The 22,692-nt window shown below is 47.1% G+C and overlaps 2 protein-coding genes across 3 annotated transcripts in view; one reads left to right on the top strand and one right to left on the bottom strand.

Annotated features, from left to right (window-relative positions):
- Positions 1 to 22,692, bottom strand: part of LOC311014931 (AN1-type zinc finger protein 5) — an 89,239-nt gene that overhangs the window by 46,217 nt on the left and 20,330 nt on the right. The gene's annotated exons all lie outside the window — the stretch shown is intronic.
- rgl1 (ral guanine nucleotide dissociation stimulator-like 1) lies at positions 210 to 21,182 on the top strand. Of its 2 annotated transcripts, none has more exons than XM_084011872.1 (18): positions 210 to 634; positions 12,659 to 12,769; positions 14,023 to 14,231; positions 14,329 to 14,403; positions 14,487 to 14,677; positions 14,962 to 15,086; positions 15,175 to 15,390; positions 15,486 to 15,589; positions 15,735 to 15,819; positions 16,255 to 16,344; positions 16,792 to 16,878; positions 17,201 to 17,233; positions 17,318 to 17,439; positions 17,694 to 17,783; positions 17,941 to 18,124; positions 18,756 to 19,007; positions 19,094 to 19,208; positions 19,428 to 21,182. In XM_084011872.1, the coding sequence occupies exons 1-18, from the start codon at positions 476 to 478 to the stop codon at positions 19,613 to 19,615; spliced, it is 2,436 nt and encodes an 811-aa protein (XP_083867998.1). In that variant the 5' UTR covers positions 210 to 475; the 3' UTR covers positions 19,616 to 21,182. The 2 variants fall into 2 exon arrangements, with proteins under 2 accessions (XP_083867998.1, XP_083867999.1); XM_084011873.1 differs by lacking the exon at positions 210 to 634 and adding an exon at positions 10,137 to 10,356.

The following is a 22,692-nucleotide window of genomic DNA, read 5'->3' as shown; positions in this document are numbered from 1 at the left end:
GCTTTCCTGTCTTTCTTTCCTTTTCTTCAGTCAAACTCTCCTTAGTCAGTTTTAGGAGGGGGAGGGGGGGCTCGGCCACCGAGTTATAACTCCTCCCCTTCTGGCTGGGATGAATGTAGGGGGTGAGAGAGAGAGAAGGAGGGAGAAGGAGAAAGAGAGGGACAATAGACTTTAATCACTCGTGTGGTCGAGAGCTGCTGGCAGGACGAGTTTCACGCTCGAGGAGAGAGGAAGAAAAAAAGAGTGAGAAGAGGAGATAGGAACTTTACGTGGTGGGGGAGTGAAGGAGAGAAACAGGAAGGGAGAAGACTGAGGTGGACAACTTGAGAGGACAACGTCTCCCAGCTGAAGTCCACAACCAGAGAGGAGGAGAACAGCTCATCCTACATCCAGCTCCAAGCCTCCATCCACCCTGCCGTCCAGACTGCAGTATGCCCTGCCATCCCTGTCGCCCCTGGTGGTCCGGGGGGTCAGCATGATCTCCCGCTACCCCGTGAGCACCCTGCTGCCCTGGCCCTCGGCCCCCAGCCACCACTGCCCAGACCTGGACTGCACCTTGCTGCCGGAGGGGGACGGAGGTGTCGCCCTGCAGAGGTACCAGCCTCGTTCCCCGGAGAGCAGCCCCCACCACTGGGTCAGTACATGTGTGTTTGTGTGTGTGTGTGTGTGTGTGTGTGTGTATATATATATATTAGGGGTGTGAATCTTTGGCTTCGGATTCAAGGAGTAATTTTTTTCTTTGTTTTTTGGAATGATTCGATTTGATTGAATAACTTTTAACCAAAATTCTACATCCATGAAATAAACATGCAATAATCTGTATTCTTCTGAAAGGTGAACAAATAAACAGAATTACTTATTAAACATATTTATTCTATAAAAAAAGTAGTCCTGCATAATATTTTATGCTGAATACAAAAATGTAATTAAATATTGCTCAGTTATTTGGAACATTTTTCAATCAGCTACGTGCTGGCAGGGGAGAGAGTGTCTTAAAAGTCTTAAAACATGAATCATAATTAAGAATTCATAAGATTTAACACATTTATATTGATTATTGGTGAAGACAAAGGGATTCATTCTATTTGTTTATTTTAGCAGATCGATTTAGTTGAATCGGTAGGACTGACAATCGATTCATCGATGCATCGCATGAATCATTATACTACTAATATATATATATACATATATATATATAATCCTGGGAAGCACAGGGAGTTCCTGTCTTGTTAAAACATCAGCTGGCAGATGTCGGCCTCCGTCTCCGTGACCTTCCTGTGCCGTCTGTTGTTTGGTGGGATTCAAGGCTGGGAATGGAAAAGCAATGGAAGGTGTTTTGGAGCAAAGAATGCTCAGAGAAAAGATGCTTGGAATTGTAAACAGTTAGAGATGTGCACTGTTTGTTCCGCCTCCAAGGTCTGTCTACTGGATGGAGGAGGTGATTGTGAGAAAACACGGAGAGTGCTTGTGTGTCGTCTTATATGTGTTAAAGTCACAACATAATGCAGCTGTTCTGGTCGTCTCCACTTCCTGTGATGTACAGTAAGTCAGGGTCATTTTGAAACCAACTCGGAGATCAATCAGTGATGGGTTTGGGATTTCTCAACGTATGGCCTTTCAGTTCCTCTGCTTGACTTCGACTCACTGAAATTTTATGCAACAAGTCGACGCAAACCAGACTGTGGTGGCACAGACGGGATGACAGCTGATCTCTTGTGCAAATCGGTAATTCACTGTGACTACCGCTTATTATAGGTCACACCGTGTGTGTGTGTGTGTGTGTGTCCAGTTTTGCTGACTGCCCACAGAGTTCAGAGAAGAGGCATTACTCACTTTACTTCAGAACCAAAACCCCTTGATGACTTTATATGTGTCAGCATCTCACATCACGTCGGTGTCGTGTGTTTATTGACCTCCACTCCGTTCGTCCGCCGGTTCGCTGATTCCTTGTTGCCGAGCGATTTACCAGAAAATGACCTACAGCGGCGGCTTATTCCGGCTAAGCTGTGGCTAATTGTTTGCATGCGCGCACGTGTGCTAACGAGGCTCAAGTGAAAATACTTTTGGTGTTTGTTTGGCACGTTGAGATTTAGGGAGCAGGGAGGCCGCGGTCAGAAACCCATTCTGCTGAAGTGTCCTTGAGCAGGACGCCAAACCCCACCTAGAGTTATTATGAGACAACGGACCCCTGAGTACAGCCAAGCTGCAAGGCCCTGAACCCCTCTAACCCTAACCCTAACCCCTAACCCTAACCCGAACCTTAACCCGAATCCAGGGAGCAAACATCACTGCTTTTTCTCTGACTGTATTTGTTTTCATGCAATGTGGTTGTTTTTGGTCTCTTTGTGGACAATTTGTGTCTCTTTGTGGTTGTTTTGTGTCTCTGTGGTTGTTTTATGTCTCTTTGTGGTTGTTTTGTTTCTCTGTGGTTGTTTTGTGTATCTTTGTAGACGTTTTGTGTCTCTTTGAGGACATTTGGTGTCTCTTTGTGGTTGTTTTGTGTCTCTTTGGGGTTGTTTTGTGTCTCTTTGGGGTTGTTTTGTGTATCTTTGTAGATATTTTGTGTATCTTTGTAGATATTTTGTGTCTCTTTGTAGACGTTTTGTGTCTCTTTGAGGACATTTGGTGTCTCTTTGTGGTTGTTTTGTGTCTCTTTGGGGTTGTTTTGTGTCTCTTTGGGGTTGTTTTGTGTATCTTTGTAGATATTTTGTGTATCTTTGTAGATATTTTGTGTCTCTTTGTGGTTGTTTTGTGTCTCTTTGTGGTTGTTTTGTGTCTCTTTGTGGTTGTTTTGTGTCTCTTTGTGGTTGTCTTGTGTATCTTTGTAGATATTTTGTGTCTCTTTGAGGACATTTGGTGTCTCTTTGGGGTTGTTTTGTGTATCTTTGTAGATATTTTGTGTCTCTTTGTAGACGTTTTGTGTCTCTTTGTGGTTGTTTTGTGTCTCTTTGTAGACGTTTTGTGTCTCTTTGTGGTTGTTTTGTGTATTATTGTGGTTGTCCTGTGTATCTTTGTAGATATTTTGTATCTCTTTGTGGTTGTTTTGTGTCTCTTTGTAGACGTTTTGTGTCTCTTTGTTTGTTGTTTTATGTCTCTTTGTGGTTGTTTTGTGTATCTTTGTAGATATTTTGTGTCTCTTTGTAGACATTTGGTGTCTCTTCCGAGTCAGAACTTGATGAGAACTTGATGTCAGAATCTGCATGAAATAGCCCAAACTGAACGTGTATTCCACTGAGCTGCTTGTATGTATGTTGTGAGTCTAAAGTGCTGGGAGATCGTTCCTATCTCACATCCTGGCTGACGTGTCCTCCACTTTAGAGCGCTGTTTCCTCCCATTGTTTTCCCCGAAGGATAAGAAGCTGGAGGTTAGCTCGCAGGCGGCTGACTCTCTGGATGCTGCAGCCAAAGTGAGGCTCAGCTTACAGGCATCGCTCCATGCGTCCGAGCCTCAACGCTGTGAATGTTTTCGCCGTGTAGAGTTTGTGATTCCCATCACGGCTCCGGCTGGAGGGCAATAAGGGTGATTATGCAGAGGGGTAAGTGCCTTCAATAAAGTTCAAATGCACCATCAGGGGATAATCATAGAACTTCAAGTGTTACAAGCTGATCCTGTCTTGTGATAAAAAGCAATAAATGCGTGACCCCTCCGCCTGTTATGATGGCAGTCCAACAGCTGGCTATCGCTGGCTCGGAGGAGACTTTGCCTTCTGCCGCCGTCATACGTGCCTCACTCCCCCCGTCAGGTAGCATTTTTGGCGCCCTAGACGATGTTATGAAACCATGCCAGTCATAAAGGCAGCAATTGGACTGATTAGCTTGCTACAATCACCCTGCTGTGTGGTTAAAGGCAGCTGTCAGGTCCACAGTTCAGGTCCGAGACGTGGAGGAGGAGGGCCGAGATATCAGGCGCTATCAGAAACGCACGAGTCTCCCACATGAACATACTCGATTGTCCACACAAATGAATGATAATAAATCACAGAAAATAAACTCCAGGGGGAAAAACAAATGCATTTTATTCAGATGTTGCAAGACGGTGTCACAAGTGGGGAAAACAAAGGACGTGACCGCGTTTGAACCCAGATGCACAGAAGTGAGAGTGTTGACGGATCCAGCGGCGACTCAGCGGGTTAACACGGTGCATTTCACCGCTCCGGCTCTTCTTTCACACTCTTCACCCTCTGCAACAAGGCAATGGAAGGGTGGGCCGATCGATCAACACTCCAGTGGAGGGGATATTCGCTGCTACCTCACACCCTGTTTGACTCCTGATAACCAGCAGCGTAGTTCAATAACCTCAGCGGGTCATTGGCTGGAAATGCAGAAGTCGTTTTTTAAAGAGAAAACAGGGACGAAGGAAGAGGAGAATGTTGATGATGGCGTGTTTTCCATTGAAAAAAGTAAGAAAGCTGAGTTAGCACTCCTCCTTCCTCTTTCTTGACTTTTTGAACAGAGAAGTGCACGTTCCATGCTGACGCTCGGTGACGTCTCAGCGTTCCTTCGGTTTTCATCCTCGCCCGTCATGTGTTTCTGATGATCGCTCAGTGATTCATCCATCCGGCCAAGACTAGTCCTGACCTGCTCTGTATGCCTGTAAAACTATATGAAAGTGAATTAATGTCAGTTATGTTTTATGAAATATCTGCATGTTGCATGTGGCCCAGCTGAGAGAGAGCCATTCAGTTATTGATTAACAAGGAAGGTAATGCAAGACACAAGAGGCGTGGGACGCTAATGTACTTCAGTCCTTTTTTCCTTTTTCAATTTGCACGACCACACTTTTCTTTTCTACTAAATCTCCGTCTTCATTCTCTCCTCCACTTCAACATGTTCTTAGCGTGTCAAGCTGTCTGTCGCCTGCAGCTCTGTAGAGCTTCAGATCGGGATCTTGGGATCTAATTAGGTCACATCATGAATCTGGTGTGAAAAGTCAATACTGCGGGGGCATTGTCCCCGTCACCCCAGCATACGTCGCAGTGCAGAAACACCACCTCACCCCCACCCCTGAACTGGGGCAGAAACATGGCACCGCGTGGAGATGGGTGTGTGTTGTTGTGGGGAAGCATGAGGCACCGTCTTTGATTTGGTTTGTTTTCATGGCCAAGCAGCTCTGTGACCCGCACACACACACACACTCACACACACACACACATACGCACACACACACACGCACACACACTCACACACACACTCACACACACCAGCTCCTTTCTCTCCTTTTCCCGCTCAGGCAGGACTTGCAGTATTAGCCAGGACGCATGACTAGGATCAAGCTGGCATTGTGATGTGTGCATTAGTGTGTGTGCGTGTGTGTGTGTGTGTGTGTGTGTGTGAGTGTGTGTGTATGGCATTTAAACCTTGAGGCCACTGCTGTCCGGACGATACGTATTAATATGAGGTTTCTAACTATAATGACTCCTGAGGTCAAACACTATAATTAACAAAGATGCACACGACCTTTCGAGCAGGAAACACATCCTGTATTTGTTTAAGTTAAACAGCAGGATGTATTTTTAGATTTACTACAACTTGGCAGAGTAAATATCTTTTTATTTGGACTGCTGTTGGTTGGTTGGTCGGCAACATGCTTGTTATTGTGCTACTGCCTCTTTTTGCATGTGTTGTTGTACGCAGTTTCATTTCCAACAACGCACGTGCTTCAAGCATCCAGTCGAGTAACGGTCCTGCAGACAGCAGCCTCAAACCCCCTCAGAATACAATAATTAGCCTTAAATGGTGGGACGTTTTCCCCTCACAGTAGAGTCAGAACCCTTTCACGAAATAAAAACTGAAACTCTGCGATGGTGAAAGTAAGTTTGGCACGTTCTGAATCGTGTGAGTGGCTTCACTGATGCTGGTTTTGTTGCATATGTGACAACTTTAGGGTAGCATGTGTATCTTTGGAGACATTCGGTGTCTCTTTGTGGTTGTTTTATGTCTCTTTGTGGTTGTTTTGTGTATCTTAGTAGATATGTTGTGTCTCTTTGTGGTCATTTTATGTGTCTTTGTGGTTGTTTTATGTGTCTTTGTAGACATTTTGTGTCTCTTTGTGGTTGTTTTATGTCTCTTTGTGGTTGTTTTGTGTATTTTTGTGGTTGTTTTATGTCTCTTTGTGGTTGTTTTGTGTCTCTTTGTGGTTGTTTTGTGTATCTTTGTGGTTGTTTTGTGTCTCTTAGACACCTTTAGGGTAGCATGTATCTGCTGGGCAACAGATGGTCCACCTCTCATTAGCAGGGAGGGTCAGACAGACAGCCGAGCCAGTCCAGACTGATTCATTCAAGGCTTAGCAGGGCTTAGATCCGTGGTGGGGGGGTAGCATTGGGGCCCCATTAAGGGGTGTGTGTGTGTGTGTGTGTGTGTGTGCTGGGAGTTCATCGTAGCTCTTCTCGATGCAGAGACACCTGAAAGCACCTTAACTACCATCTGAGTCATCATAGAGAGGAGAGATTATCCTTTGCTTTAATGCAACGGTCCAGCCATACGGGGGCAGCTATACAATAAAAAAAAAGTCTGTTTCAGAATTGCTTAATAGCCTAAACATCTCAGTGTGTGTCAGCTGTGTTTTTAACGTGGAGGAGGAGGAGGAGGAGGAGGAGGAGGAGGAGAGGTGCTCTGAAGCTGGACTTTACTGGAAAACGAATGATGTCACCCATCCAGAGAGAGAGAGAGAAAGAGAGGGAGGGAGGGGAGGGAGGGAGAGCTCGACAACAGCCAGGACAATAGATCTGAGGGGAGTAGAGGGATGACATAAGAGAAGGAGAGGAGGAGGGAGGCAGACGGAGCTGTAATGCTGTTTGAACTCAGAGTTCAGTTGACTGAAGATGAAGAAAAGCAAAATGCAGCTGTGTGTTCTGAGAGAGACTGGGCGTGTCCTGATCCAACAGTTGTTTTCTTCTTCTTTATTTCTACTATGTATCCACAGACAAACCTGCTCATCTGCAGCCTCATTAAATACCTATCCAATAACAAGTAAACCTCGGCCTCTCTGCTCTCAAACAATCCATCCAAGCTCCTTTTGATGACCTCATTCTTGGGTTTTTATAGCAGGACACCGGTGCCATAAAGCCAACCTCCCGGGTTTTGTTGCTCTGGCCTGGTCCGGCTTAAAAACCTCTGCTGACTCTGGATAAACACAGCGGTTTATGAACTCTGCCCTCTACTGGGCAGTATGCTTTTGGAAATGACACATTTGGTTCAGATGTGGTTAATTTGACACAGTGACTTCCCCCCCTGGAGAGTCCAGTCGCTGCTGATGAGACGACAGACCCCTCCTACTTGTTTCCAGCTGAAAAGAGAGCTTTCTCTGGCTCTGGAACATGAAATCAGGGTTTCTCTGGAAGCCAGTCCTGATGGCCTGGCTTGTCTTGTCGGTTCCTGCATGTGAACTCTCTCTATCTCCACACTCACAGTCGAGATAACGCCGCTTTCAAGTTAATCTCAACAGTGTCCTACATTTTCTTCTGATAGGTGACCTTCTTATCTGGGCTGTAAACACACATGCTGCCTCCCAACCCCATTATTGTGCTCTTGTGTGGGTTTTCCATTTCTGCTCAATCTACTTGCTTTTAGGAATCCCTTTTTCCCTCCTCTCCTCTCCTTCCCGTCGTTTCTGAGCGGGCTCCAGGCCGGAGAAGCTCCCCGGCCGGTCAGGTATGAGGACAGCAGGCCCGTTGCAGTCGGGAGGCTGGAGGCAGGAAGTGGGAGATTTCCTGGAATGTGCGTTTTTTTCCCCCGCAGTGGTGCAATAACAGTGCGAGGCGGCGCTCCTCCTGTTTTTGTCCCCTCTCTGTCTGTACTGTAGAGAGAAGAGCGCGCATGGGAAGTTCCAATAATGGCAGGAACCCATTATTTTACAAAAGAAAACTGCTCTGCCCTCGTCAAGGGCTTTTCCAAGTGTGATGACATCATTAGTCTTTCAAGAGAAAGGACAACGTGATGGATGATTGGCTGGGAATGCCGTGTGCAATATTTGATAGATTTTTAATACTGCAACACGAAGACTTCATCCTCCTTCCTCACTTTCTCTTTAACTTTTACATTCAGGATATCCAGACATGAGATTAGATATTTGAATGTTGGGATTCTTATATTTTACTCAAGTCTGTTTTATACAACTTTATACTTGAGGAAAGTTGTTTTCTAAGCTGCTCTAACATTATGAGTTGCTTCACAGATTATAAAGAATACAAGAACCTGACTTCATTTATGTAAAAACACTATTATCACCCCATTTCATTTTAAATCATTTTTAGCATTCGTAGATTTGCTGACATGGATGATTAGTTAGGTCGAGAAAAAGTCCTCAATATAAGTTGCCATGTTTGAACTTTGGGTTTTGCACAGAATAAGCAAACGAGACATGATGATAAAAGCTTGATATTTGGTGGACAAACAGAGCGGTAGCTGCCTTGAATACTGTATACTGTATTCTCCAAGATGTTGAAACTCCCAAACCAAAGCAGCTCTGACGTCAGAGCCTCCTGAGCCTACGAGGATCTCCTCTAGATCCCCTCAGGATAATAATACACGTTAATGGCCGTGGGACTCCAGAGGAAGATCTCATGTCAAAGACATGTTTGCACTCCTCTGCACATCCATCAGACGGAGCAGCAGCTGTCACTTTTTTTGTTGTTTGCGCTGAGCTGTGACATCATTTCGACTGTGAGACCGACACCAGAATCCCCCCGGGGGCTGAGCTGGGAGGTCGCGTGGGGCCGCGACCTTCCCACTGCCCCCCTGGGCTTCCCAGAGCCCCCAGAGACCCGGACGGACACCGGGGCAGCTCGGCCTGGGAACTGGAGCTGGGCCAGATGAGGAGAAGAAAACCTGACAGAACATATGATGGACACACGGAGAAACCCTGACGGAGTGTGTGTGGGGTTCGTCTATATGTGTGTGTGTGAGGTGTGTGTGTGTGTGTGTGTGTGTGTGAGGTGTGTGTGTGTGTGTGTGACAGCCAGTGACGCTGAGTGTGACGTCGGGGTTACGTGTCAGTGTAACGAGAGTCGGCGTGTCACGTTAACCCACAGATGACAGCGAGCACGGTAATAAGAGTTCTCCTGACTCTGGATCAGGAGTTAGTGATGTCATCAGCTGACTGAATGGACCAGCGCTGGGTCACATTTGATAAATGTTTACGATGCAGCTCCGTACACAAGAAGGACTCCTCACAGAGTCGGCTTGATTCATATCTTCCCGTTTCTTCACACATTCACATGTGGGCGGTTGGAGTACGCTCACAGTGGAGCAGTGTGGCCGTTCTCACACTCGACCCATTCTCCTCCTCCTCCTCCTCCTCTTCGTCACTGACAATGCACAGTGCTGGTGACGGCATCCAGGGCCTTCCTTGTATTGTCCCACGCAGGAGCCGCGAGGCGGCAGCTGCTTCACGCACACGAGAGCACCCAACTTCATCCGCCGGCACGAGTCTGTGTTGCATTAATAGACAGGTGAAGCCAGAAAACCATCCAAAGAAACCTCTGATGTGTTGAAGTGGAAGGCCGACATCAGCTCACAGTAGTGGAGTGGGGATCATACAGATACCTGAGCTCTGATCTGAGACGGTGTTGAATTAATAAGCTGTATGACTCACTGTGTGGAAATGAAAAAAAATCTGCATTAATTCAACATTAACAGGAAACTGGAACTGTTAAATTAAGCATAATTGAAACAGGAAGTAAAATATAAACATAGAATTGAATCGAAGCTGGCTTGAGGCTACAGCTAGAGGCGTAAAACACCTGTAGGCCATCGAGTTGCATTGTGGGTAATGTAGGTTGTGTTTTAAAGAATAGGATCACATTTCCATACAGGTGATGAATGTGATGTCACATGACCCCAGCAGGTGCCCTTTAACAATTAAACACACAATACAGACTTAATAAATTATTTTAAAATAGTATTTTAATTATTATTAAATAAGTTATAAATTTAAAAAAATGAGCTCCAACTTTCACTGGAAAGAGATTTGACGAGTCGGCGTCATCGTTGCGCAAACGGAGTGCGTCTGAGCGCGCGCACTGTTGTCGGTGTGATGGAAGTCAGGAAAGGGGAAGGAGGGGGAGGAGCTTAAACGGAACTGTTGTGAGCGCGAGGAGGAGGAGGAGGGGTTTGGTCATTCAGTAGAAGAGGGGAGAGCCTGCGGCTGACAGACACAGGAGGAGGATTCCGAGTCGAGCGGACTAAAGTGTGTTTGGAGAAGAGAAGACGCGTTTCTTTTTCATCCGGATCCTGGATTTGATTGTTAAAACAGGAGCACTTCTTCTTCTTCTGTGGTGGATTATACCCGAGCTCTGATGCTGTCCCCGGATCATGAAAGAAACGCTCACCATGAAATTCGCCTGGAAAAGTAAAATGGTAAAAAAAAACAACAACAAAAAGAAAGCCTCTCACGCTTTTCCATCCTGAGCTCTGTTGTTGGGGTTGTGGTTTGGAAGAGGGGGGGGGAAAGGGGGTGGGGAGGAAAAGAAGGGGGGGTTGGAGGCTTGGGAAAGTAGTGGATGAAGGGGGAGGAGGGGAACATTGTGTTTGAATTGGTTTTATCGGGTTTAAATCCAGTTTAACCTACTTCGTTGGTGCGTAAAGATGTCGCGCAAAGTTTGGGAACGTGTGTGTGTGTGTGTGTGTGTGTGTGTGTGGGGGGGGGGTAATATAAAAAAAAAAGGAAAAGTCCCCTGCCGACTCTGCCAGAGTATGAACCCGATCCGTTAGCTCTCCCCTCCCTGATGGTGGATATGAAAACTTTTGTCTGGGGGCCCGCAGCGAAACAGCGAGGGAACAATCGGCGAGGCCCGGGGCCATCGGTGTCTCTCCGCGGGGCCATCGGTGTCTCTCCGCGGGGCCATCGGTGTCTCCCCGCGGGTCCCAGCTGCGTCCAGGCCTGGACACACAAAAGCCAAAGCAACGATGTGAACACAACTGTTGTTGTCTTGGGAGTCTTGTTTCACACAGTGGATCAGCCCTATCTGAGCTGGGAAGGCTCCTGCTGGCTCTCCTTAGTACCCCTCCTTGAGCATCTTCTTGATGAAGTATCCACGTTAGTTGCAGAGAGTAAACAGCCCATCTCCTGTTTACAGGGGCCTCCAGGGGCCCATTGGACTGCTCTCTGTTAACACCCCTATCTTGCTGTGTAATGGATTCTCTGCTAGAAATATCAGAGTGACTGCTTTGCTTCCCACTTCTTCATGAAGCTCATGGAACTTTATTTCATTTCAAGCCGTCAACTTGATGCACAAAACCAGCAGAGCAGTTTAAAGAGAGAGAGAGAGAGTGTGAGAGAGAGAGGGGGGGGGGGGGGGGGGGAGCCCTGCTCTGAAAAACATCTCCAGTTCTGTGGATGACAAAAAGCAGGCTGTGTGTGCAGACTGTGAACTCAGCATCCCAGGCCGGCCAGCACAGAGACCTCTCGCTATTGTTTTGGGAGTGTGTGTGTGTGTGTGTGTGTGTGTGTGTGGACTGCATGACTCATGCGCTGATGTATTTATCTGTCTCCCAGCCAGCAGCTAGAGAGAGAGAGAGAGGGAATGAGATATGTCCGTGCTGAGTCGCTGACCTTAAGACACGTTGCTGAACGGGGTCGGCTGTTTGTGACGTGCAATAACTTACTTACTAATACTTTTCATTTGGGCATCACATGATTCTGTTCAAACCCAAAGCCGGCCCGGTTCTGGCTGAGAGCCACCGGCCTCCAGGATCGTCCATTCAGCCTGTTAACGGCGACTTTGACCCTCGACCTCTTTCCTGGCAGCCCTTTCTGTAGTGTGGACTTTGCCATTGAGCTGTGTAAATGAGAGTGGCGACGAGTGAGAGTGATCTTGGCCTCGGTGTGTGTGTGTGTGTGTGTGTGTGTGTGTGTGTGTGTGTGTGTGTGTGTGTGTGTGTGTGTGTGTGTGTGTGTGTGTGTGTGTGTGTGTGTGTGTGTGTGTGTGTGTGTGTGTGTGTGGACTTGGCCATCATGCTGCATGCGTGGTGTTTATATTTGGCCGGTCTCTCTCGTGTCTCTGTTTGTGTCTCTGTCTCCGTGTGTTGATGTCTCAGCGTATCTCTCCGACTCCAAGGAGGTTTTATTTTTGTTGGTATTTTGATTTCCCTGTTTGTTTGTGAGCCTCGCTGTGATTTACAACCAGAGACAGACATACGCAGCAGGATGAGCAGCACGTCTATTAGAAGTGTGGTTTAGTAATCGGCCTCTCTCGCCTCGTAGAAAGTCCTCAGACGGGCAGACAAAGACGTATCAACGTGTCTTGTTTTATGAAGCCGTTTGTTTGAGAGACTCCCTCCGTTCTGGCTCTTATCTCCCAGTAAAGCAGTCCAGCTCTGACTTCACCTCCCAGAGAAAGGGGACGAGGTGAAGGAGATGGATGGGGAGCAGCAGAGGGAGTAAAAGACGGGGAGGGAGGTTTGGCAGGCTGCAGAGGTGGGGGTTGGGGAGTCAGTCCTTCTTGATGTTTTACTGCACTTTAGTCCGTCTATTAACAGTTTGTTTGAGTGCTTTTGGTTGTGTTTTTTTTTAAATTCCTGATACATCCTTCTGCTTTTGTTCACAGATGTTTCCAAAAATGTCAGTTCCTATTTTGCTCATTTGAAATGATACACAGCCTGCACTTATTTGCAGGACATTTGTTGTGTTTTTTTTTAACGTTTTCTCCTCTGCTTGCAGAGCTCGGTGCAGGACTGGGGGGAGGAAGTCGAGGAAGGAGCCATCTACAACGTGACGCTGAAGAGGGTTCAGATACAGCAGGCGGCCAACAAGGGAGCGAGATGGCTCGGGGTGAGTCGCCCTTTCAAAGCAGAGAGATCACACAAATGAGAACCTGATGCTGCTTTTTTCCAGCCTCTTAACCTGCTGCCGAACCGCTGATTTACACACCGAGGTGGAGCCGTCTCCGCCGTTTGGATGGTTTTTAGAGAAGCATTCTTGTGTGCAGGCTGCTCGTCATAAAAACACAGAACTTAATCTGTCTCTCGATAGCGGGGCGTCTCTGTTGTTTTTAACAGTTTAATCTCCCGGTTCAGACGACACTTCTTCACCAGACCTGCACCGTTCAGCCAAAGCATGTGATTTCCTGAGTCTCTGGGCTGCCAGCAAAAGTGCTCGCTCCCTGTACAGCCGTGTTTTATAAAAACGCTGGTATGACAAAAAAAAGAGGGGGGGGGGGGGGGGGTATTAAAGGCTTTTCCTTGAGTTGTGCATATGAAGCATTGCTGCTTCCTCCACTGTGCTGTTTATATCAGCATAATAACACGTTGTACAGTGTGTTATTATACAGCACAGAAGGGCCAATTAGGGGCATTCTCTTTAGTTTCTGACTTTGTTTACAGGAAGAAGAAGAAGAGAAAAAAGAATCCCGTGTTGTCGGTTGCTTGGCGTCGGGGTTGGCACAGAAGAAGACTGGATTTAAGACTGCGTTGATGTATTGACAACTGTATTCAGGCTAATTACAACAACGTGGGTGCTTTATACACTGTCTATTGAGTCAAGTAGAATAGAGGGGGGGGGGGGGGGGGGGTTGTTTACTACAAACAGCCGATTGTCAGTGAACAACAGTTATTACTGTGCAATCAGTGGGTTTGTGTGTTTACAGTCGGTGTGTGTCCTGCTGCAGAACTGCTGGTTAAACCTGGGTTTGAGTGTCCGGCGGTAATAAGATAAGTCCCGGTGTTTCTCGGAGTGCTGGGTCCTTATCGGAGGGGAGTGGTGGGAGAACTTGGCTGTCCTCCTCTTTGTCTGGGGGGACGGGGGGAGGAGGGGCCCGGCTGTGATTAGAAGCAGATTGGAGCGTTTCCTGTTGTAGTGTGCTAACTTCACCAAGGTCTCCCTCACGTCTGTGCCACCTCCTCTCCCCACTCTCCTCCCTATTTCCCCGTGGACACAATGGTCGGACACATCTGGAGAAATGGCTATTAAATATAGGTTGTGATTGTCTGTGGCGTTTCCTCCCCTCCGTCTTTCTCTTCTGATAAGTTGTTCCACTCCTGTGATTTAAAAATGTTAAAAATACCCGTTGTGCTGTTTGTGTTCAGGCGGAGGGGGATCGGCTGCCTCCGGGCCACACGGTCAGCCAGCTGGAGACCTGCAAGATCCGAAGCATCCGCGCCGGAACGCTGGAGCGCCTGGTGGAGACGTTGCTGACGGCGTTCGGAGACAACGACCTCACCTACACCTCCATCTTCCTGTCCACCTACAGGGCCTTCGCCAGCACGCAGACGGTGCTGCAGCTGCTCCTAGACAGGTGGAGGAAGCGTTGCATTCACGGCTAAAATAATGCACCTTCACGTTTTGAGTGTTTTTTAAATATGCACTCTCTCTTATTGTCTCTTTTTGGGAAGATATGGAAGTGTGGAGGAAAATGAGCAAGACGCAGGCAGATGCAAAGGCTCTGAAGGCAGCAGAGCCATCAGAAGGTGAGAAACATTCTGGTTGCTGTTCCATAACGTCCTTCTCTCACTGCCAGCTCCTCCTCACACCTTCCATGCTGTCTCCACAGTGCCTTGGCCTCCATCCTGCGTGCCTGGCTGGACCAGTGTCCTGAAGACTTCCAGGAGCCGCCCGACTACCCGTGCCTCCACAGACTGATGGACTACCTGCGCAGGACGGTGCCAGGCTCGGAGGCTCTCCGCCGGGCCGAGGGTCTGCTGGAGCAGCTGCAGAGTCAGGCCGGCATGGACGACGGCGACGGTAACTAACAGACTGTCTCGTTAACCTCCTGCTATAACGAGCACATTTACATTTAGCAGATGCTTTTATCCAAAGCGACTCACAATAAGTACATTAGTGGGAAGAAAGTGCAGCATATATCGCTATCAGTACAGAGAGGATTTCACAAGAACACGTTAACAGAGATACAAAGTGCAGAATACTAAAGTGCCAGTACGTAGAAACAAGCAACGAGTACTACGTTATATAACGTGCAGTTGGATCAAATTTCTCAAAGTGGAACTGGTGTGTTTGCCTGCTTTCAGTTGGTTTCCACGGCAACAGTTCTTTCTGCCTGGGGGAAGAGGACGAAGTGGAGATCGAGGTCCAGGAGGACTTTGTGTCGTTTGACGCCGACCTGGTGGCCGAGCAGCTGACCTACATGGATGCGGTGAGTGGAGGGAGGTGGAAGGGGGGCGTGCTCGGCGGCGTGCACGTAGGGGAAAGGTTTCTAACATCAGCCCGTTGTTCTGCTGCAGCTGCTGTTCAAGAAGGTGGTGCCCCACCACTGCCTGGGCTCCATCTGGTCTCAGAGGGACAAGAAGCACAACAAGCACAGCGCCCCCACCGTCCGCGCCACCATCACGCAGTTCAACGCCGTGGCGGCCTGCGTGGTCAGCACCGTGCTGAAGCACCGGCAGATCAGACCGCATGTGAGGGCAAGGGTCATCCAGCGCTGGATAGACATCGCTCAGGTCGGCACACACACAAACACACAGGATCCTGTATAAACCCACCGTGAGGCTGGGACACGTCGTGACCGTCCTCGTCTCTTAATGTCTTCCAACAGGAATGTCGAATACGCAAAAACTTCTCGTCCCTGCGAGCCATCGTGTCGGCGCTGCAGTCCAACCCGCTGTACCGGCTGAAGAGAGCGTGGGCCTGCGTGAACAAGTACGTCCCGGCAGGAGGACCAGCATCTCTGACATGTCTGACATGTCTGACATCTCTGACATCTCTGACATCTCTGACCTCTCTGACATGTCAGAGAGGTCAGAGATCTCCGTTTCCCTGAGCTAACCAGAGTCTTTCCCCACAGAGACAGCATGCAGACGTTTGAGGAACTGTCGGACATTTTCTCCGATCACAACAACTACCTGACCAGCCGAGAGCTCCTCATGAGGGTGAGCTTCATTATATTATTTATTTTTACGTTGCGTAATGGAGACAGTGAGAGTTCTGTGTTTTATTTTATTTTGAGCAGGTCCTAGTGCTATATTTAGGGCATTTCTATATATATTATATATATTTAAAGACTCTGAGAACCAAGTCACTACATTTTTTCTCAAATTTTGAGCTCCAGCTTAAAGAGACAGAATGTGAATGCAGGTATATTCAGACAGGCAATATGATCTAAAATATTGTGTTTTTTGAGCATTTAAAGCGTGTCAACATGTTCTAGAAAAAACTCAAAATAAAAGGAGGAATTGAAAATGAGCATGTCTCCTTTAATATTTGAGGAAAATGGGAACTTGGTTTGTGTACATGTTACTCTCATTTCTCTCTTTGCTTCACTGTTGAGAATCTGGAGGTCTCATAGTTTTTGGTTTGTTCTACAGGAAGGCACGTCTAAGTTTGCCAGTCTGGAGAGTTGTGCCAAGGAGCACCAGAAACGCACCCACAAGAGGCTGCAGCTGCAGAAGGAAATGGTGAGACAACGACGAACCAACAGCTTCTGCAACAAACGCCAGACAAGTGGGACTTTAGTTTCCCCCAAAGAGACCTAAAACCGAGCTTCATCACTTCAAACAACACATTCCCTGTAGAGAAGCGTTGCTTTCGTTAACCAAAATGATGACTAAATATCGGAAAATGAGACGAGACGCAACGAAAATGTCTGGAATGGATGTATTCTTAATATAATAATAAGAAAACCTTGTTTGAATTGTTGAATGGGTTTGGCTAAATACAATCTTTGACTAGAACTAGACTAAAATAGAAAACTAAAACGAATAAAAACTAAAATGATAGCTTGAGACAAAGACTAGACTAGACACAGTGCTGTAATTAAGCTTGTATTATACAAACGCCCACAACGGCGTCTGTAAATCCCATGTGTTAAATGTGTTTATTGATCTGAACGTCTCTCTCCACAGGGAGCCATGCAGGGAACCATACCGTACCTGGGGACCTTCCTAACCGACCTGACCATGCTGGACACGGCCCTCCCTGACCTCGTGGAGGTAAAAACTCCAGAACCACCTGCCGAGTGTGTGTGTGTGTGTGTGTGTGTGTGTGTGTGTGTGTGTGTGTGTGTGTGTGGGTGTGTGTGTGTGTGTGTGTGTGTGTGTGTGTGTGTGTGTGTGTGTGTGTGTGTGTGTGTGTGTTTGACAGCATGTGTCTGCGAGTTGAGCTCTGCAGATGTGAGAGTCTATCTGTCAGGAAGCAGGACGTAAGTTTCCATGAGTGCGTGAGGAATTCGCTCCACCTCACGCTGTTTGTCTAAGCAGCCGCCGGAATGTGATGTGCAGCGTTCTGACAGCGTGCTCTTTGTGTCCTCCGCAGGGTGGGCTCAACAACTTCGAGAAGAGACGCAGGGTGAGTGCAGTGTTATCCTACGACACCTTTTCTCTTTGTTGAAGCGGACCCCCGATCTAACGTCGCGGCTCATTTTCCTCCCAGGAGTTCGAGGTGATCGCTCAGATCAAGCTGCTCCAGTCGGCCTGCAACAGCTACTGCCTGGCGGCCGATCCGGCCTTCCTCCGCTGGTTTAAGAGCCAGGCTCAGCTCAGCGAGGAGGAGAGGTACTGCTGCTTTCTCATTAGAACACAAGCGAGCTCACGGTCTGTCGGAGCCATTGTTCCCCATCACACAATAGAAGATCCTTTCTCCTTCCATGCCGTTCCTCCACTCCCCCACTGATCTATTGCTTCTGCTCGGTGAACTGATCGTCCCTCCCTCCTTCTCTCGTCCTCTCTGACTTTTCTTTACCCTTCTCTCTTCCTCTTGCCAATGTTTTATGATGTCTAAGGGTTATTATGGATGTTCCCTCTTGCAGCTACGCCTTGTCCTGTGAGATTGAAGGTCTCGGTGACAGCAGCCCGACCTCTCCCAAGCCTCGGAAAAGCATGGTGAAGAGACTGAGCCTGTGAGTACATCCAGGAATGAGATGTTAATGAGAGCTAATGGAGGAGGGTCAGTTTGCAAATGTCAGAGAATGAAGTACCGTCCCGCTGTGATATTTAAGCCTGGAACTGCCGTGACCTATTTTATTATCTAATAACTGACTTCCGCTGCTCTTTCAGGCTGTTTCTGGGGCCAGACAGCAACACAGCCAGCTCTCCAGTCAGAGAGACGCCACGCTCGCCCCCTACTGGCAGCTCAGGGGAGAGCATGGACTCGGTCAGCGTGTCCTCCAGTGACTCCAGCAGCCCGTCGGACGGCGAGGGCCTCAGCCCCGCTCACACCTCCGAATCCCAGCAGAACAAGGTGAAGGAAGCTGGTCATAGTGGTCTCTCTTTGGGACAATATGTTGGTCTGAGGCCTACAGTGGTATTAATCTACTCTTTGGACCCTTTGGGGTAGAAGAGAAAACATTCTTCACTAAATATCTAAAAAGAATCTAGCATTTTGGGATTTTTTTTGGCTCTAAATAACTAAAATTGCACACAAAAAAGCAAGATGTTGTAAAACTTCAACTGTAATATGGTAATGAGGTAATTTTTCATAGCCACAAAATCACATACCATTAGATGAACTGACAACTCCCCAAATTATGGAAAACATAACATTTATGTCCTTTTTCCATTTATCAAGACATGTTCACATCTAGGATTATTTGATGTTGCTCAAACAAAATGACAAAACACACATTTATTACACAAGTTGCATACAAAAGCTATAATTTTGATGGAATATTTGAGATTTAAAAAAATTTAAAATCCAACTCTGGGACTCATATTTAACTTTGTATAAAAACAACTCTTCTCCAGTACTTCCAAGTCTCGTTTCCCCTCAAACGCCTCCAAAGAAGGATCTCAGATTCTGGTTCATCTGTGGAAACCCAGCTCTGGTTTTGTTTTCTGGTATGTAACGTCTGCTTATTTCTGGTTTTCCTCAGCTATCAGAATCCTCCTCTTGTAATTCGCTCCACTCCATGGACACCAGCTCGTCGACAGCCAGCGTCCCCGTGACCCCGGCGTCCCCCCCGCTCCCCGGACCGCCCTGCACCCACAGACGCTGCATCTCCCTCATCCCCGTGTCGCCCGTCTCCCCGGGTCAGAGCCCGGCGTACAACACCCAGGCCCAAGACGCATGCATCATCAGAGTGAGTCTGGAGCACGGCAACGGGAACCTCTACAAGAGCATCCTGGTAAATAGAGAGAGAGTGAGATGCTGTTTACATTTTTACATGGTGACTTTCCTGTATGAGTCATATTTATTTTTTCCCCTAAATAGTTGACCAATCAAGACAAGACTCCGGTCGTGGTCTCTAGAGCCATGGCCAAGCACAACCTGGAGTTGGAGCCGGAGGAGGGATACGAGCTGGTACAAGTCATCTCTGAGGAGAGAGGTAAAAATACACCATCTACTTACTTTACAATGAGTCATGTTCACCTTTTTTTGGAGGGATTTGCTGTGAAACTATAAGACAAGGACATTCCAAAGTATACAGTCAGATAGAAGACTTATATACAGTATATCTTATATTTCCACACATGTATTTAATAGTAGCAACCCAATAGAAAGGGCTTCAGACTCATCATTTCTGCCCTTCCTTATCTCCGTTCAGAACTGGTGATCCCGGACAACGGCAACGTCTACTACGCCATGAACACCTCGGCCAACTTCGACTTCCTGCTGCGGGTGCGAGGCTCGGCGAGTCGGCCGGTCCAGCTGCGAAGCCGCTGCAGCTCCACGCTGCCTCGCGCCCAGCACCGCTCCAGCCTGTCTCTGAGACTCAGCAAGGTCACGCTGTGACCCCGGACTGGACCACTGAGCGGTTTGGGTTTTTGGATGAAGAGGCTGGGGGGGTGAATGGATGAGGAGCTCTGGAGGATTCAAGGAGCAGATGTTTTCAGACTCTTTACGAGCTCCATGTTGACTCTTATCTTGCCAGTTGAGTCTCACCCTGAACTTTGACCCCCCCTTCAGTCCTCTGCCCAGCCTTTAACATGGGACAGGGATGTGTAGCGTGACTGACTGCTGTGCCAGTGGGACTTTCGACTAGTAATGCCTGTGACGGAGCGAAACAGCGACCCCTAGTGGCCTCATTTGCTTACACCGACAGGATTTTGCACAATGTGATGGGAGCAGCCGAGCTCCTGACCTCCAACAGTATTCTGATGATGAATGAGCTTCTGTTTGTCCTGTGATGTGTGTGTAGCTGAATATTAAGTAATACAAGTGTGACGAATGCAGAAAGAGAAGACGGACGGTGGAACAGAAGGAGAAGTGGACCGGAGCGTCCCGGTGCCTTATCGATGAATGAATGGACCTCTGATAGTATTTCTCAATGATATTAATGAATTGATTAATTGACGGGAGCTGTGACGTGGTCGTTTCCCCCCTCGTTGGGCGAGTTTACCTGCACAGTGTGCACCGTGTGTGTGTTCAGCCCTTCTCGTGTTATGAGCTGTGTGACGAATGTTTCCTGCATTCTGATTGGTTCCCTAACTTGGTTTTAACAAGTCCACGGCAACTTCTTTTATATGGCCTTACCTGCCCTTATCTTTAGGGTGTCGAGATGAAATCGGTGGCGTTTTGTAATCCAGGAAGACGTTCCCTCACGTCCTCACATTTTCAGACTTTAAAAAATATATATTTATATATATATATAAATATATATATATATAAATATAATAAGAACAGAGAGGAGGAGGAGGAGGGAAGTGACTTGCTGGAATGGAAAACGCCAAAGTGTCTCAAACTGATGCATACTTGTACCTCTTTGCCCTTCATTATATGAAATATAGAGTTGCACTTGTCAGCTGGTAGGAGACGCCAATGTGAATATAGAAGAGTGAACCGCTCTGTCAGCGGTTTTCTCCCTCTTCACTAAATGTTTTTTGGGGGGGAGGGGTTGTAATTGTTGCTTTTTATATGTTTCTTGTAACACAATTCAGGCCAGAAATGTTTGCCAGGTTGGAGAGGGATGAAGTAAACGTTAACAAGTGGAGAAAAAAAAACAGAAAAACGAAGCCAGTAGCAGATTTTAACAGTGATACACGTGGAAATGTTCACTTGGGGACACGTCACTTAAAAAAGCCAAAACGCCTCGTCACGTCAGTAAATGCTCATCACCAACAGACCCCCCCCTTCACTTATAGCCCACTGCTGCACATCTTAACATGCTATCGTGCCAACTTGTGCGACCAGTTATCGATCCTCGGTCTGGTTTTACTGGTTTTACTGGTCTGGGTGGGCCGATCTTTCGTCTCCGGGCAGCACTTCACTTTAAAACGTTCTTAAATCACCCTCGGTTCCTGTGTTCTTCACTGCCAAAGACTCTTCCTCTACCTGAATAAATAAATTATTATCATTATTATGATGGTTGTCCTGTGTTTCTTGTTTCCACATCTTTTATGTTGTATAATCTCACATTTTCAATCACAGCGGTGTGTCCTCTTCGCCCTTGTGCTGTGATGGACTGCATGCTCGTTCCTGTTAGGGTTGACTTTATCAAGAAAAAGGACCGGAGGCTGTTCTGGACGGAGCCCAAGTGATTTTGCTGAGTGGAGGACATTTCTGCTGAGTTGAGTGCGGCTGCCACGACCTTCCTTTCCTGAAGCTGCGAGGTTCGCTGAACACTTTTCTGGGAATTCAAAGTTTGACATTCACGGGGATTTACTTCCAAAAAATGAAACTTTGGTGACTATAAATGTCTGTTAACGCCGCCATGTTTCTACGGGAGCCCAGGATGGACAAACCAAATCTGCTCAGGCCGTCGTTCTCTGTTATTATAATATCTATGATATATTGCTTCTCCCTTTTTTGATCGCTGTACAACTATTTCTCTAATGTGATTATTAAATGCTTAAGAGCTTCTCCTACAATATGTAAATGTGAGTGAGGACACCTGTGTCTTATCCCTCATTTAATGCCTGTGGAGTTGTTCTTGTCCCTCAATACCCTGAAGCAGACTGTTGTGATGAAACATGTAAATCCTTAAATCTAGTTCCCGATGCACTCGATGTGCTCATGCCCCCTAAAATGCGACACATGAACATTATTTTGTGTGTAGGTGTAGTGACAGGCATTCTCCCACGATATTCAGTCTTGATTTGCTGTAATGAAAATATTGCACTCTATGATAAGTTTATCTATTATATGGAAGTCTTCCAGTATTTTTAAATGACCATGCAGGGCCATCCTCTTCTGGGTTAGAGCTGCAGGCATCACAAAGCTCCTCAATGCCATGAGATATTCACACTAACGTAACACTCTCTTTCCTGCTAAAATGAATAAGTTTACGCTTGCATTAAAGTTTCCTTTGAGAGAAAAAGCTGTGCTTGGGAGTGAATCCAAAAAGAAAACATTAAGGATGGGAGCGCGATTAAAAACCCACGTTAGACCACAAAGAAGACGGAAGCTAAACATTAGCGAGCTATACATAATGCAAGGGGCGAGCGGCGCTCTGCAGGAATGGTAATGAGAAACAGAGCCGAGACATAAACTCAGCAGGTACGCCGACTCGCCTCAAATTAATATGCAGCACAATAACGAAGGAGGGAACACACTCCACCACTAAATGTTCCAAACCGGTGTGAGGGAAGCTGCTTCCTGCTTGAACGTTTCATTAGAGGGCATCCTACATGCAGCAAGATATTACAGTGGTATGGGGATGCAATATAGTCTACAGTTGAATCTTCATTTTGGGTGAGCTGTAAGAGAGGACCATGCTTTGGGAAGTAAAAGTTAACATTATGAAATTGATTAAAGGTCCCCATATTATACTGATTTTCATCAATTCCACACAGCTGTCAGAGGTCCAACAACACTGTATTTGATATGCATTGCCCCCAAACCCATCCGTGGTCCTGAACTTCAGCTGTCTA

Source organism: Eutrigla gurnardus (assembly GCF_963514095.1).
Source record: "Eutrigla gurnardus genome assembly, chromosome: 6".
Taxonomy (NCBI): Eukaryota; Metazoa; Chordata; class Actinopteri; order Perciformes; family Triglidae; genus Eutrigla; species Eutrigla gurnardus.
Note: the sequence above shows the minus strand (reverse complement) of the source record. Positions and strands in the feature narration are given on the sequence as shown.